General features: G+C 39.1%; 1 protein-coding gene across 5 annotated transcripts in view; it reads left to right on the forward strand.

Moving 5' to 3' along the window:
- Positions 1–750: 750 nt before the first annotated feature.
- Positions 751–17,953, forward strand: part of gria1.L (glutamate receptor, ionotropic, AMPA 1 L homeolog) — a 145,867-nt gene continuing 128,664 nt past the window's right edge. For 2 of the 5 annotated variants that reach the window (XM_041584819.1, XM_041584820.1), the window contains exons 1-2: positions 758–1,284; positions 10,828–10,965. In XM_041584819.1, the coding sequence (XP_041440753.1) occupies positions 1,203–1,284; positions 10,828–10,965 (220 nt within the window). In that variant the 5' untranslated portion in view covers positions 758–1,202. Of the gene's footprint in view, positions 1,285–10,827; positions 10,966–17,953 lie in introns of all 5 variants that reach the window. The other 3 variants (XR_005965996.1, XM_041584818.1, NM_001159679.2) reach the window with 3 other exon arrangements.

A 17,953-nucleotide genomic window follows, 5' to 3' on the forward strand; every position in this document is an offset into this window, starting at 1 on the left:
CATAAAAAAGTCCATGGGGTGCCAAAGGGCTGTGATTGGCTGTTTGGTAGCCTCTATACGGACTGGTAGCATACAGGATGTTCTGTTTGGCAGTACATCTGGTTTTTATGAAACCAAAACTTGCCTTCTAGCCAGGAATTCAAAAATAAGCACCTGCTTTGAGGCCACTGGGAGCAACATGTTGCTCGCGAGCTACTGGTTAGGGAACACTGCTCTATAGGCTTCCTGCTGCAATTTATTTCCATTATGCAGCCTCCACTTATTGCTGGACTACTACAGCCTTGGGCTGTCAATGGATGCTGGGAGTTGTAGTCCTAAAGACCTGCTTTATGTAAACCATGGCAATCCCCTTGAGGTGTATTTGGCAGCACCACCAGATGATCAGTTTCTCAGGTCAGATAAATGAATTCTCAATGCTTAATGCTGCACGGGACAAGCTAAACCCCCCTCAGCCGCCTATAACAGGCGCAGTTGCACGGAGACAAAGACATGTCTGTAGTTTATAGTAGAAAGAATAAAGCTCATAAAGACAAGAGGGTGCCTGGTGATAATGTGACAGTGCCGGGGAGGGGGGCACAAAATTTTAACCCTACAAGGGCTGATGGTCTTTATGGATAGAAGGATGGAGATCAGTACATTGGTTCCTATGGGGAGGATGGAGAGAGGCTGTGTGAGTCAGTTGCCTGGCTACAGTAATAAAAGCACATTAGCATGATAGAGTGTACAGGGAAAGAGAGGAGTGTAATGTATGTGTGTGTGTATCTGTGTGTGTCTGTCTGTGTGTGAGTGTGTGGATGAGGAGGGCTTTCTCTCTCCCTTTCAGTATTCAGTTAATCCTTCTGTCAGTTAATGTTAAGGCAGCATTTTAAGTGCTGGAGAGAGAAAGAAAGAAGACCCAAATAGCAGCAGACACAGCAGCCAAGAAAGAAAGGAGAGAGCACCACAGAGCAGGACTGGAGCAAAGGAATTAACAACAATGATATTTTTTTTTTCATTAATAATTGAAATACAAATCTAACCCCCCCCCAACTCTCTACCATAACTGGAACCTCCCCCCACCACCTCAGGAAGCCAGGCCCGGGGGTACAGAGGAGAAATCTTCAGAAACAGAGTGAGAAAACAGGAGGGGGTCCCCCCAAATCAATTTTTTTTTACTGGGAAGTAGGGCTGATCTTCTTCTCTTCGCCAATGCAAACGGAAATATGTTGCGCTTTTTTGCCTATTTCTGCACCAGCTTTCTAGGGGCAGTGCTTGGGGTGAATTTCCCCAACCATATCCATATAGGTAAGTTTTGCAATAAACATGGGGGGCAAATGCGGGTTAAGGGTGGGAGAGTACCTGTCCATCTCGCGGCTCAGGGGTTAATAAGAGAACATGATTGGAGTGGGTGAATGGTTGAGATTTCTTCCCTGGGAGAATGTAGAAAAGAAGCTGACATTCTTTTGTAACATTGTGTATTTTTGGCAGAAAGAGGGACATTTAATTGGTGCAATCTCATCCTTTAACACCTTTAGTTTTTGCACATGCCAAGAGAGAATTAGGGTACAACATACTTCACTTGCTTTGCCAGCCTTGGCCCATACAGTCCCTCCCGTCTTTCAGTCATTCCTTCTGCAGTGTGAGGTTCTTCCATCACCAACACCCCCAATTAATACTCTTTTGTGCCAGATCATTTGTTGCTTTGCCCCCCTCACCCCACTTCCTGGGCACACAAAGGGTTCAGTGCATTTGGCTTTTCATATGGTGTCGCAAGTAGCTGTCTTTGAACAGGTTTAATTGTCCCCATTTTTGGGGGTCTCCTTTGGAATATCTTCCAGAATGCTACAAACAATGACACAAAATTGAATGTACAGACACATGGCTGTGCTTTGGGCCTTTTGGGACCCCTTGCTTGATAAACTGTATTGTATTAAAGTCAGGAATATGGTAACAAACTCCCAGATGCCTCGGAATGCACTATTTGCATGTGGCTAACAGTATAACAGCTGTGAACCCCTCATTCACAGCTTGATAAGAAATGGAATTCTGAAGTCTGATGATAAAGTTATTATTAGGAAATGTATGTATAGTTCTGATTATTTTCATTCACCCATTTCTGTTCCAAGATAGATTGATGGTATGTAAATTTTTTGTTCATCAATTTAGCAAATGCTTTATTTGTCTGGTTGGTAGAGAGGAGGATTTATTTCTATTTTCTATTAATTTATGTTTCTTGATGAATCTTTGTTTAAATTCAACATTTGTTGCTTTATTCTCAATGAATTGATATGTAATAATCTTTTTCTTTCATTTTGTAAACTGTTGGGCTTTATTGTAAGTCAATATTTTGTTGATTTTGCTCTTACTGTTTATTTTGAAATACCAATAACAATAATTGGAAAAGAAAGATAAGAAATGGAATCTGTGGTGCTTGTTCCAACTCCAAATATCCTATGACTGTGAGTGCATTCTATTGGAAGTCAGTGATATAATGTAACTCATCATGATGCCTGTATGATGTGCAGAATTTAACCAATTTAATGCTGGGGGACAAGCGCTAATGGCAACATCTCCCCCCCCCCGCCTATAGTTGCGCATTAACTCCTTCCTTACAAGCTAGGCCTGTGAATGTGCTTCTCCACGATCCAGTCCTGTTTTTGGAATAAAGCAGTTATGTAAACTGTTATGGTACTGAATTTGCATTCTTCATTAGCAAGCTGGTATGTTATCCTGGTGCTGAGGATACGACACGGCAGCCCCAGCAGGGATGAACATTTTCAAGATCCTCCTCAGATGAACACAAGGGGGAACAATCAGTGTCTCAGTCATTCTGACAGCTCAACCTGTGCTAAAGAAACTACCAACTATTCTGGTGTGAGGACATCCCTAAAGCACAGATGCCCAACTTGCCGCACTCCAGATGTTGTCAAACTACAATTCACAGTATATCTCTTTGGGGTGCAGCAAAACACATAGAAGTCATCCAAATGTTTGAGAATGAGAACCTGGAATTAGGACCCTTCAGCAATAGCTGAATTACAACCCAAGCATCCTTTGAAGAACTACAACTCTCTATATGAGGTGTTTGTGGTAGTAGTTCAGTAGCCACAGGTTGGAGAAGACTACTTCAGTTTACTGTGAACCCATCTTCCTATCATATTTTCCTCTTTGCCTTTCCTCTAGCCTATATGGTTCTATGCGTACTAGACTTCAGTCTCAGAGCCATACCATTAAAAGTGACAGAGCTACATTATAGCATCTGATTGGGGCAAGCACCACTTCTGGCAACAAATAAAGTGTCTGATTGCCTACTCATTTTACTTACATTTCAAATGGACCTTTCAGTTAAAGAGGCCTTTGGTGCTTGTTACTGACATGTATGGAGAATGAATGATTTTAGAAATAAGGAAGGGTAGGAAGTTTTCCAGCACTTGGGGTTCTTCCCCTTGACTGATTTGTAAAATACTCAAGCTGTCAAGATTTTGTTTCTAAGAAATGTTAATAGCACCGGGTAAAAGGGAGGGGGTTTGGCAACTGGGAACAGCTTGTTCTTCTCTCCTTTCTGCAAACATTTTCATTTTCTTTTTTTTTTTACGGTGGATCATATTGATTAAGCCCATGTCTTTAAGCTCTTGTCTTCAATTCTGATTGAACTCATCCAAAAGATGTATATAACTGCAATATGCATGTTAACATTCAAATGTAGGAAGCTTATGAATAATTTTTCTTTTTTCACACAATAGCTATTTAGCCCCCCCTGGCTTACTTTTTCTTGGCCAGTATTAAACAAATTTATTGCAAATTTATTTAAACAAACTTGTTTGCCATTTATGGGATTGTTATGGGCCTCCATGGAGAAATTCATACAGTTGACCCCCCAAAAATATAAATATATATATATGTATATATATATATATATATATATATATATATATATATATATATATATATATATATATACTTAATATAAGCTTGAAGTTGTAATTCATTAATAGCTAGATGAACCTAGGTTGGACTCCCCTTCGTTATGCAATTCTTTATGCAATCAGCTTGGAGTTGTAATTCATTAATAGCTAGATGATCCTAGGTTGGACTCCCTTTCGCTATGCAAATTATTTTTTTTACCTCCATGGGGGACCAATCTTCTTGAATTGCAAGTCCAAAACCAACTGTTGCTAAATTAGAGGATTGTTTTCTGGTAATTCTAGCAGTTGCAATTCAACAGAATCTATCTGTTATATATATATATATATATATATATTCTGACGACGACTCTATGAGAGCCGAAACGCGTTGATGCACCATGCATGAATAAATACACTTTGAATCACACCTGATGGGCAATGCCGTGAGTGCTTTCTTTGAACTTTTTATATATATATATATCTATATATAAATCCTGCCATTTACGAAAATTGAATTTATGGTGCCTTTAAGTAAGTTGCCTTTTATAATACAAAAAAAGTTTAATATTAAATAATTGCAGTATATTAAATATTTTATATTTTAAAACAATGCTAAATACTTGTTTTAAAATAATTGTAATAAATTAAATTATAGTAAATAAATATTTAAAAAGCTCTTGAAAGTCTGCTGAACTCATTGGTGCCGGCAGTGCAACAGTGAATTCATTGGTGCAATGTTCATGATGTTTGTGTCCAAGGATTATCAGAACAGGTCATAGATATACGTGCTTTCATTGATTAGGCATGTTTTCAAATTCCAGCCAGATTTATTGTATTTGTTGGTGTATGACCAACATGATAATATCTATGTAACGATAATGGCAAGGGATAATGTTCCTGACTGTTTTTCAGCTACAGGTATGGGATCCGTTATCTGGAATCCAGTGTATAACACAGCACTGCTACAAGAAGGTTTTAAATAAAAAGCCTTATAACATTACGGTAAATGATCCATTATCTGGAAATCTGTTATCCAGAAAGCTCTGGATAACAGATTTGCGGAAAGTCAGCTTCCCATAGACTCCATTTTACCCAAATAATCCAAATTTTTTAAAATTATTAAAAATGATTTCTCTGTAATTATAAAACACTGCCCTTTACTTGATCCAAAGTAAGATAAATGAATCCTTATTGGAAACAAAACAACCGTATTGGGCTTATTTAATGTGTAAATGATTTTCTAGTATGAAGATCCAATTTACATAAAGATCCATTATCTGGAAAACCCCAGGTCCCAAGCATTCTGGATAACAAGACTTGTACCTGTATCATATATCCAATACAGCAGTCATAATATTAATAATAGTGTGCCATTTTCATTTCAAATATAGTGCAAAGTATTCAAAAAATGGTCATGGTGAATATGATATTTCTTATGCCCATGCCTTTAAGTTTGTGTCTTCAATTCTGTCTGAGCTCAACAAAAAAGATGAATATAACTGCAATATGCATGTCAACATTCAATATACTGTAAGAATCCATATGAAGACTGGAAAAATACATACAGGTTTGTCTAAATACAGTTGCAGCTAAAGGCTTCATGGTTGGGCATTGCTGACATATATTTTGAAAATGTCCAACCCTTTTTCCAAAATACCAGGTGTCCTTTGTGCTTATATCTTCCATGGGCCCCTGAGGTTGGGAACTTGGGATTCACCAAATCCACTATTTTGGATTCCGCCGAAACCCCGAATCCTTCGCAAAAGATTTGGCCGAATACCAAATTGAATTTGAATCTTAATTTGCATATGCAAATTAGGGATGGGAAGGGGAAAGTATTTTTACTTCCTTGTTTTGTGACAAAAAGTCACACTATTTCCCTCCCCACTCCTAATTTGCATATGCAAATTAGGATTCGGTTCAGCAGGGCAGTCTGCTGAAAAAGGCTGAATCCTGAACCGAATCCTGGATTTCGGTGCATCCCTATTGGGAACACTGTGTAGAGGACCTCTCTGCCATAAAAAATCTTACAGATCAAGGGTTATCGGGATTTTTACTATGTTATAATTATCTTTAAGTTTAAAATCTATGGTACATTGTGTCGGCCTTCATTCTTGTCTTCACTGTAGTTACTAAGTTACAACAGTAATTTAACATTGTCTTTGAATGCTATTTATAATTTTGCCATAAAAGTATTCCCCTGATGCTTTTACATTGCCATTCTTAGCCCCATGTTCCTCTGTAAGGGGGCTGCCATATTTGTGCAGCAGTAGTCCGTTAGCATTAGAAACTCTAACTGACAGGTTACGAAGGGACAGTCAGGTTGGCAAAACAGTCAGGCTTAGAAACTTACAAAAGCAGGACTATCGGCAAAAAACGATCAACGTGACCTATAGGCAATTTTTAATGTAGATTAATATATTTAACTTTAGTCTCAGAACTTTTATCATAAAAGATCCTGGATAAAGATGATTTAAAAGTCTTCCAAAGTAGTCCATTCAAAAGTCAGCCAAAAATAGAAAACCACATTTAAAAAATGGTTGTGGGGGGGGGTTCCAGTGGTAAACCAGCATTATCCTTGTCCTGCCCATGGCCCACCATCACCTCTTTTCTTGGACTGTCCCCTCAAGAACAATTTATCTTGGAAGTATGTGATCTTGGGGTACACAGGTAAGGTGCATCTTATAGGTCACTGATTTTTTTGAGTGTGTGTTCTCACACCATCAACTAAAAATGCAACCAAAAAAAGGGTTTGATAAGCCTGTGCGGGTAAACCCAAAACTACATGTAACAAAAAGGATTTTGCACCATCATGCCTTCAGCCTTGAAGTTGGTCATATTAGTCAGGCTTCTTTACTAACTCTTTTTTTTTTTGTTCATGGTTTTTATATATGAATTTCTTAATAAAGTGCATGACATTGGTGGTTTTAGAGAAAGTTTTTGTGAGAATAAGAGTTTAAGGGATTTGATATACATATAAATATAGTATATAAGGGGATCATATAATAATCTCTCAAATGCTTTATTTACCAGTAGGTCCTTCCATTTGGCATGATGATACTTATTCCAAAAGGAGGTTCCATCTAAATATTCTGAAAAGGTTTTTCTAGTGAGAGTCGTGAAGTTGTGGAATCAGTCGTACTGGCTGATACATTAGATAGCTTTAAGAAGGGTTTGGATGGCTTTTTAGCAAGTGAAGAAATACAGGTTTATGGAAGCTGGTTCATAGTTGTTGATCCAGGGACTGGTCCGATTGCCATCTTGGAGTCAGTAAGAATTTTTTTCCCCTCTGAGGCAAATTGGAGAGGCTTCAGAAGGTTTTTTTTGCCTTCCTCTGGATAAATTAGCAGTTAGGCTATAGACAAAAAAGGTTGAAATTGGCAGACGTGTGTCTTAATTTCAACCTAACTTACTATGTTGCTATGTTACTAGATGGTGACTATTATCCTGTCATTCTGCTTATGAACTGGGCACATTCCACTTGGTAGTCAAGTTCAGCACTAGCCTCAACTCTGCAATGCACTAGCTTATGTTCTACTCCCAACATTCCACAACAACCTTTAGCTATTGGAGATATGGAAATTGTAATTCAACAGCAGCTAGAGAAGAAGGCTGGACAGACCTGGTATCAACCTCATATCAGCATTCATAAGTGGTTGTATTTTCAATGCTCTGGTTCTTCCTAGAAGCATTGTGGCAGTCTATATGCCTGGTGTTCCAAAGGCATTAGCTCTACCTTTGAATCCTCAGCAATTCCTTTCAAACCTCCAACATAACAGTGTTGTAGCATTTATAGCAGTGAATGCCTTTTGTCATAACAATTGCATAAAGCTGTTTAGGTTCCTGGATTATTTGATGAATAAAACCACCAAAGTTATTTATGCAAAGAAATATGTGAGATAAAATATGTCAGAAATGTTCATTGTACTGTGTTGCACAGAGCAAACATACCTATTTTTTTTTAAGGCTGACTCCATTGCTTAGCCATCTAAAGCACAGATGTTCCATCTACAACCCTCCAGCTTTTGATGCTCTAAAAACGTCTTGACAAGTCCCAGAAAGTCCTGATGAGTTATACATGAAGGGGCCGATTCACTAACTTCGAGTGAAGGATTCGAAGTAAAAAAACTTCGAATTTCGAATTTTTTTTTGGGCTACTTCGACCATCGAACGGGCTACTTCGACCTTCGACTACGACTATGACTTCGAATCGAAGGATTCGTAGTAAAAATCGTTTGACTATTCGACCATTCGATAGTCGAAGTACTGTCTCTTTAAAAAAAAGTTTGATCCCCCAGTTCGCCATCTAAAAGCTACCAAAGTCAATGTTAGCCTATGGGGAAGGTCCCCATAGGCTTGCCTAACTTTTTTTGATCGAAGGATATTCCTTCGATCGTTGGATTTAAATCCTTCGAATCGTTCGATTCGAAGGATTTTACCGTTCGATCTAAGGAATAATCCTTCGATCGTTCGATCGTACTATCTGCGCTAAATCCTTCGACTTCGATATTCGGAAGTCAAAAGGATTTCAATTCCCAGTCGAATATCGAGGGTTAATTAGCCCTCGATATTCGACCCTTAGTGAATCAGCCCCCTAATCTAGGTTTGACAAGTATTTATTATCAAAGGATTACCACCCAAACAACTTGCCACTTGCATTTATTAAACATATTCAATAATTGTCATTTCCATTGAAAGCATTCTTTTCTCATCTCTTTTCCGTTCTGAAATGTAGCAGAAGGTAATTTCCTCCTTGTCTGTTAATCAGGTGGCTTCTGCTACATTGTTTCAAGTCAGAGCATGACAGACAATTAGGGGTAGATTTCTCAAAATGTGAGATTTCCACAGAAGAACTCATCCGCTTTCTATTCATTAATTTGTGATGTGCTGTTTCTATCAATGGGTGAAAGTTATAGTTCACCGTTATAGTACACTTCTATAAATCCCATAGGAATGAATAGAAAATGGTTGCATTTTTCTGTGAAAAACTCTCACATATTTTGATAAATCTGTCTCATAATGAATATTAGGGGGGTTATTTACCAAAGGTTTAATTTTAGAGCAATGTAAATTTTTTGAAACTCTAGTAATAAATAAAAAAATTGTCAATGAAATTGTATTCACAATTCTATTGGTATGTTATTTATGAAAAAATTTGATCAAACAGTCCTGACCTGAAAACTCAATTTTTTTTGATGTGCTTTTTTTTCCTATTGGAGTCTATGGGGCATCATTTTAGAAGCCAAACTAGGCAAAAACTTGGCTCATCACTACTATTAACACACTTAGGGGCACATTTACTTAGTTTGAGTGAAGGAATAGAATAAAAAAAACTTCGAATTTCGAATGATTTTTTGGGCTACTTCGATCATCGAACTGGCTACTTCGACCTTCGACTACGACTTCGAATCGAACTATTCGAACTAAAAAACGTTCGACCATTCGATAGTCGCAAAACTGTCTCTTTAAAAAAAACTTCGACCCCCTACTTTGCCAAGTAAAACCTAGCGAACCTCAATGTTAGCCTATGGGGAAGGTCCCCATAGGCTTTCTAAGCTTTTTTTGATTGAAGGAATTTCGTTCGATCGATGGATTAAAATCCTTCTAATCGATCGTACGAATATCGCTAAATCCTTCAAATTCGATATTCGAAGTCGAAGGATTTAACTTCGATAGTCGAATATCGAGGGTTAATTAAAATAAAATAAATAAGTTAATAAAATAAAAAGCCACGCTACATCATCCCACTATACAGCTTTTAATTCCTTATCCCATAGCAAAACCACAAGGCAAACTCTCATTACACAAATTAGTTCAATGACTTGTAATGCATCTGTTGGTGCCAGATTCACATAGGTGGGCTAGGACTAGGGATAGGGACTGGGTATAGTTAAAAGATAAGGGGCAGATTTATCAAAATATGAGATTAAAGCTAACAGCAAAAAAACTCACCCACTTTATATTCATTCTTGTGGGATTTGTAGAAGTGTATTTATCAATGGGTGAAAGAGTTCACCATTTCATAAATATCCTTTTAAAAATACCATAAGCATGAATAGAAAGTGAGTTATTTTGCAGTGAGATCTAGGAGCAGATTTATCAAAATGTGAGTTTAGATTTTCATAAATAAAAATTCACCCACATTCTGTTCATTCCTATGGGATTTTTGAAGCATTTTTATCAATGGGTGAAAGTTAGAACCATTTGATAAATATGCTTCCAAAAAAAACCATAGGAATGAAAAGAACATGGGTTAGTTTTTAGTTATTAAAATCTAAACTCACATTTTGATAAATCTGCCTCTAAGAATCTAGAAACGGCATTATATTTTTATGTTGGCAATCAAAACCAATTGACCATTCAGATGCTTTAATTCCAAGACTGAATTGGCTGATTTGGTCAAAGTATGTCCGGTCCCTTGAACTTTTCAATATATATATATATATATATATATATATATATATATATATATATATATATATATATATATATATATATATATATATATGAACTGTCATGGATAAAATACGTATTCGGTCATACATGACATGTAATGTAAATGAATGGTCTCTGATTAGATATGATTTCCTGTCTAGTGTCTAGACAAAATTTGAATGCAGACATGTGAGTCGGCCGTGTCAGTATTATTTTCTATCTATAATGTGATCTGGTGCAGAGCAGGAAGATAAATCTTCCCAGTCTGGAGGAATTAGACAAGAAAATCGTTGCATTGATAAATAAAGAAATACAATGCTCTTGGTAATGATTTTTTTATATGACAATGCATAATATGTTCCACTAGAAGGTTCCTGCACATTCTGGGCTTGTTCCCATCAACAGAGGAAAGTCATACAACTCTGTAACTATTGTAGCATATACAGCAGCCACTGTCCTTATATATATTTGTTATTGACATTATTTATTCCTTTCTCTCTGTCCTTAGGGGGGCTTTTCCCAAACCAGCAATCCCAGGAACATGCTGCCTTCCGCTTTGCTTTATCCCAATTGTCAGAACCACCCAAGTTGCTGCCCCAGATCGATATTGTGAACATCAGTGATAGCTTTGAAATGACCTACACTTGTGAGTATTAAAAAATAATCAATATTTAATATTTTCATTCAGTCAAACGTTCGATGATGGTATATTCAACTATGGCTGTAAAGAAATGTTAGATGGTTTCCTAAGATACTTAGCCCTCTCCCCCCCCCCCCGCTCTCTTACCTGCAGCAGGGAAGCAGAGACAAGAAGTGGAGAGTGGGCTGAATCTGAGCTGATGTTGGCGGGGCAAGGGCGGGAAGTGGGGGTAGATGGGGATCAGAGTGCGCTGGGCCCCTCTTAAGATTTTTTTGCAGGGGGCCCAGCGGCACTGACCAAAAACATTTTTCAGTTATTTAGCTTTTTGTTCAGCAACCAGGGGTGGATTTCCGCAGAGGGTGCCCAGAGGCCTCCTTTAGGATCGCACACATGCGCATCTGCCAAGTACTCCAGAATCAGGCAAAACTACCAGTGCGACATGCCACCCCTTAATTTATGTCGGCCTAGGCAATAAAGCAATGAAGACCAATTGCAAAGTTGCTGGCAAGTTGCTAGGAATAGGACATACTATAACATGCTAAAAGTTAACTTAAAGGCGAAACTTCCCTTTAATGCAGGTGTGTGTTTTAAATGCCATATAATTGCTTCGGTGTAATGAACTCCTTCTTATCAACTAAGACTTCTGGGCCAGAAAGTCTGACTGAATTCATCTTTTCTACTTTTACATGGGGCAATGTAATATAAAAGGCAAAGCTTGCAAGTCTAGGAACCAGTAGCAAACAATTAGACAATTAGAAGTTGCTATGGCTTACAAGACCCCTGTGTGAGACTTGAAATGAAATAATCTGTTTAGTTTTCCTTTTGGGATGAGAAAACAATAATCCTATTGAAACAGGCCTGCGCTACACTCCATGTTTAAATGAACCATTCACATTTGTCTCAATTTGAATTGCTTTATTTAAATCGTATGTGACTGAAATGTGTGTAACTTGCTCAGTACAATCCATTGTTTGAAGATTACCTATCTCTGTTCCAAAATGGCCATACCGCTAGGGGAACAATAATCGTATTGAGTTTTCGCCATAAACAATTCTGCATGTAAAATTTCTCGCAGTGTATTGTAAACATTTTTCTTTCAAAGGCTTTTCAATTAAACGTGCAGTACAAATTACTAGGTAGATGTCTTTTTAGTTAAAGCAGATCAGTTTGTTCACTGTAAACATTTCCTACCTTTCTTGTAATAGGCACACTGCACCATGCGAAGAGCACTAGTATTTAAGATTGATACTTAAATATGATATGGTAAATAACTCATTTTTTATTTAGTACTCCTACATCTTGCAATTAAAGCCTTATTGACCTGCCATTGTCTCAGATAGGTTTGTTATCCCTCATACCATCCCTTATGCTCATACCATCCCTTATCCTCATACCATCCCTTATCCCCATACCATCCCTTATGCTCATACCATCCCTTATCCTCATACCATCCCTTATCCTCATACCATCCCTTATCCTCATACCATTCCTTATCCTCATACCATTCCTTATCCTCATACCATTCCTTATCCTCATACCATGCCTTATCCAATCCTTATACCAGCCCTCCTTACCTTGAATGGAAGTGTGACCTGTATTCTACAGGTCTTATTTAACAACTCATGGGGAGGGTCTGGGACCACTACTATCAATTTCTCATAGCCGCCAGAGAGACAGATACATTAAAACACTTGGCAGGGTCTTATTTTTATATAGGTACCCAAGAACCCATGCCTAGAAATCTGCTCTAAGGTACCTAAATACAGTAGTATAAAAACACTTGCTTGTGGCCAAATATGTCAGTGGCGCTGAGGTGGTTGGGTGTACCCCTCTTTTCTGTGATTGGCTCGTGTGCAGACTGTACTGTGCAAGGGAGTGGATAGAGGTCCATTGCCTAAAGTAGTACCAGACCCAAATACAATGCTGACAGTGGCACATTGTTCTCATGCATGCATAGTAGGCAGTTCACATTCTTTACTTTAAAGAGGGCCATACCAATACTCTGCCTCTCCCATAACATCTCCGCCCATACCCACCCCTCCAGTGATGTCACCTCCCATACCCTGCCTATCTTTGATACCGTTAAAGATGGCATGTAGTTTGCAGGCTTTAAAACCAGACAGACAAACAGTCTGGATTGGGATGGTCTGATTAGGGTCTGTTATGTTTTGGGTAGCCGAGGATGATTAAAGTATAACAGTGCTTTATTAGCAGAGTCATGCAGGCATTACACAACAGTAACTTTCACTTTCACATATTCCCCCTATAGTAGGAAAGCATTTGGACAACTGTAATAAACAACAACAATGCATCTTAAAGCAATAATATACATTATTCACATCACATAGTCCTGGGTCCATGCAGGTAGTTTTCCGATTCTCTTAGTACACCTTATAGGTTCACTTTCTTCAGGCCTATTGCAGTTGACATCAGGAGTAGGAAAATGTCCTTCATCAAATGGAGCTTCTCCAAAGTCATATCTAACAGGAGCAAGACGACTTGCATTCCATATGCGTCCATCAGACAGTTCATATGTGTATGGTCCTTGCTGGCATCTCACTTGTGGTGTAGTAAATTTAGATTGTCCTTGTTTCAGTTTACCTGGTTTCTTAATTCTTACTAAAGATCAAGGCTGAAAGTGTACTTCTATTGCACAACGTTTTCTGTCAGTATAAGCCTTGCATTTGGCTTGGTGATGTTTCACAATGTCAGCAGTAAATGATTTTGTAGGCACAGTATTTTGAGGAAGTTTGATGTCTGCAACATGTAACTTAGTGCACATCTGTCTGCCATATAATAATTCAGCTGGAGATGATTGGGTTGTTGCATGGCGCGTTGCTCTGTAGTTATGTAGGAACTCTGTTGTAAATACTTTCCAAGATTTCCCAGTAAGATTTGCTGTCTGTAGTGCTTCTTTCAGACTTCTGTTGAATCGCTCGATTTCTCCATTTGCTTGTGGGTAATACACTGAAGATTTCCTATGCACAATATTCCTCTCTCTCAGAAAGGATTCAGACTCATATGAGACAAACTGTGGTCCGTTGTCTGATATTAACTCCTTTGGATTAACTTCTCTGCTGAAGACTGTAGACAAAAATGTTATTACTGTATCTGATGTTATTTGAGAAGCAAATGCAATTGCAGGACATTTACTGTAATAGTCTATCAAGGTTATAACAAATCTACAGTCTATAGGAGCATCTGTAAAAGGACCAACGATATCAATAGCAAGTTTTTCCCATGCTGAATCAGGGAATGGTACTGGTTTTACATCTGATCTCAACTTAACTTTGTGTACAAAGTTCTTTGCACAACCCAGTGAAGTGTTGCTTTGTGGTGAAATTTTAGACACTGGCTGCGTGGCACGCACTGTTGCTGTAGTAATGAGACCATCAACTAATTGTAGGTTTAATGCAGCAAAGAGATCCCTTCCAAGTATAGCAGTACCCTTATTCACAATGTAAAAGTCAGATTTTGCTGTATTTGATTCAAATTTTACAGTCACTGGCAAGCAACCAAGCACAGGGATTGGATCCTTTAAGTAACTGACCAGTTTCAGGGCAGGTGCAACAAGTGGATATTTTGCAAAGTATTTCCAGAAAATATCTTTTGGTAGTATAGAAACAGCTGAACCTGTATCAAGCATCAGGTTAATGGAGTGACCCTTGTCAGCAGAAGCAGTACTGACACTGACAGTGCAGATAAACGTGTCTGGAATAAATGTACCAGCTTTATCCACACTTAATACTGTGACATTTGTAGTAGTGACTTCATGAACATCTTTAGCAGAACTATGGCAGATCTTAGCAAAATGTCCTACCTTTGTGCATTTGCGGCACCGTTTAGCTTTTGCAGGACATGTAACATGATTTGCACTTTTAAGCTGACAGGAAGTATGTCTGAGCACAGTGACATCTACAGGCCATTTGTATAAACACCTCAGGGTCATTTGCAGGTTGGGAAATTTCCAACATGAGATCACTAATTCATAATATACTAGTACAGGTATTCCTCCGTACAGGTACAGCCTGCTAGTGCTTACCTGACAAGGTTAAAGAGCTGCCGGTAGGTGTGTGAAGATTGAGCTCGCTAGGGCAATAGCAGATAAGAAGATTAGTTGTCTGTGATATATCTCCTCTACTGCAGGTGACTAATCTCCCACAAATACTTTTGCACCAGCAATAAAAAGGAAACTTCGGGCGAAAGCATTTGCAAGTCGTGCCCCCCTCCCCTGGTAGAGGAGATTTAACACAGTTACAAATCTCCTCGTCTTTCATTGCCTTTAAAGGGATTGTTCACCTTTACATGAACTTTTAGTATGTAGAGAGAAATATTCTTAATGATTAGCGAATCTGTTCAGTTTCACTTGGCCGAAAAATTAGTGAAACCTCAAAAAAAATTGAGAAAAGGTGAAAAAATTTGAAGTCATTGGGCGTCAAAACAATTTTGAAACAGGCGACAATTTTTATACGCTCGACTATTGTGAAGTCCAGTGGAAAAGTTGATTAAATGTAGCAATTCTATAACATACCCAAAGTTAATGAAACAATAAGCAATTGCAGTCCTAGTGGGAGTCATGCTTCCAAGGATGCCAGTCCAGGAAAATTTCTGGATAGTAAATGCAGGAATCATTTGATAATGCTGGAGGGTTTGCAATATGGAGCAAAAGCGACAGGACGAGAAATACGGGGCACCTTATTTATGGAGAATAAGTCCATCCCGCCCTCAGTTCCTAGGATTATAATTGGAGGGATTTTGGGTATAGGGCATATTTATGGGTGGCTAGCAAGCTAAAGGTCGCCTGCGCATAACAGCCAGTGTCACCCAGCACATCTCCAGCTCCTCATACATTGGGTTGGATTCAGTATGCTGCTTTCATACTGGCTAGCCCAGGGAATGTTGGAAGTTAGGCACAAGCTGTGATGTACTGAAATGTTCCATGTGCCTTGGTGTAGGTTATATGGCAAAATGCTGCCCTAAAAGTATAAGATGTAACTTGTGTGGTGTGCTTGGCCATGTGGACAGTACCTGTCCTATGTCATGGCAAATGATTGATGATGACTTGAGTGTGGTCAAAAACTCCACCAGGTCAGGTTGATGAGGTGTCTATGCTTGTTCCATGATCCTGTCCCAATTATTCATCATAACCAAACTCAGCATTCCCAAACCCCACAGCCTTCCACATATTTCAAGGCAACAAAGGGAAGGGGTAGAAGTAGTTCAGTAGACACTCCCCCTCTGAGCTAACTGTGCATAGTTTTTTGCCGCAACAAAAACAGTGTGTACGCGCATGCGCAAGTGCGCACACGGAGAGGAGGGGGAGAGAGGAGGGTTACTGGATGGGAGGCCCTCAGGGCCTGCATGTGCCATACTCTGTCTGCCCTATGCTGCCTGTGTGTGTGCCCTACTCTGTCTGCCCTATGCTCCCTGTGTGTGCCATACTCTGCCTGCCCTATGCTACCTGTGTGTGCCTTACTCTGCCTGCCCTATGCTGCCAGTTTGTGCCATACTCTGCCTGCCTTTTTTGGCCTGTGTGTGCCATTCTCTGCCTGTGTGTGCCATACTCTGCCTGCTCTACACTGCCTCTATGTGCCAAACTCTACTTGCCCTATGCTGTCTGTGTGCCATACTCTGCCTGCTCTACCTGCCTGTGTGCCATCGGTAACAAATACACAACCCAACCATGCCAGGTATCACACGCACTGAACAGAGCAACAGTTGTAGTTGTTAGACTAGGGAATAGCAGTTATAGCAAAGCATGATGGCAACCTTCATGCAAAATGGCAAAAGTAACACTTTATATGAGTGGTGTCCAAAGTGCTCCCTCGCCTGCACCCACATGCAGCTGAACAGTCCTATTGCATTGGTGCCAGAGTTCAGGGTTTGTGTAACTGACCCAGTTATGCATGGCTGGCATTCAGTCATAACATATTTTTATATAAACACCTCCACATTGTTATCAAGTTTATTTATAAACTGTTGCATTGCCACTGTGTTTCTGCCAATCGTCCTGGGTCCCTTTCTTTACCATAGATGAAACTATATCATCATCAAGTCTTGCACTCATTTTTTTAATCCCATCAATTGCCTTTAAAAACACTATAAAATATACTGTATGTTAACATGGGGTTTGCCTCTCAAAACAATAAGGGGCCCTTTCACTAAGCTCGAGTGAAGGATTCGAATGAAAAATACTTCGAATTTCGAAGTATTTTGTGGGTACTTCGACCATCGAATGGGCTACTTCGACCTTCGACTACGACCTTCGACTTCGATTCGAACGTTTCGAAAGAAAAATCGTTCGACTATTCGACCATTCGATAGTCGAAGTACTTTCCCTTTAAAAAAAACTTCGACCCCCTACTTCGGCAGATAAAACTTACCGAAGTCAATGTTAGCCTATGGGGAAGGTCCCCATAGGCTTGCTAAACTTTTTTTGATCGAAGGATTTTCCTTCGATCGTTGGATTAAAATCCTTCGAATCGTTCGATTCGAAGGATTTAATCATTCGATCGAACAAAAAATCCTTCGATCGATCGAACGAACGTTTAGCGCTAAATCCTTCGACTTCGATATTCGAAGTCGAAGGATTTCAATTCGAGGGTCGAATTTTGAAGTATTTTTTACTTCGAAATTCGACCCTTAGTGAATCTGCCTCTAAGTGTTGATGTCACTGATAAAAACTCCACTATACACTGATTATCTATTCTTTAAATGTAATAATTGCCTATTGGAAATAAAAGATGAATGTATAATTAACACCTAATTGCTTATTACTGTGGTGTATAAACTGCTTTGCTTGAGTCGTCAGTCTATATTAGTCCAATTTCATGATGAACTAGGTCGCTTTAGCTTTTCACCCTGCTGATGAATACATATTCAGGGTTGGACTGGAGCCTTGGGGGCCCATCAAGGCTGTTACTGACAGTCCCCAGGGGCCCCTCCAGACCTTCAAACTCACAGGGTCTGCATTCATGCTTGAGAGATGTGCCGC

This window comes from Xenopus laevis, chromosome 3L, assembly GCF_017654675.1.
Source record: "Xenopus laevis strain J_2021 chromosome 3L, Xenopus_laevis_v10.1, whole genome shotgun sequence".
NCBI classification, from domain to species: domain Eukaryota; kingdom Metazoa; phylum Chordata; class Amphibia; order Anura; family Pipidae; genus Xenopus; species Xenopus laevis.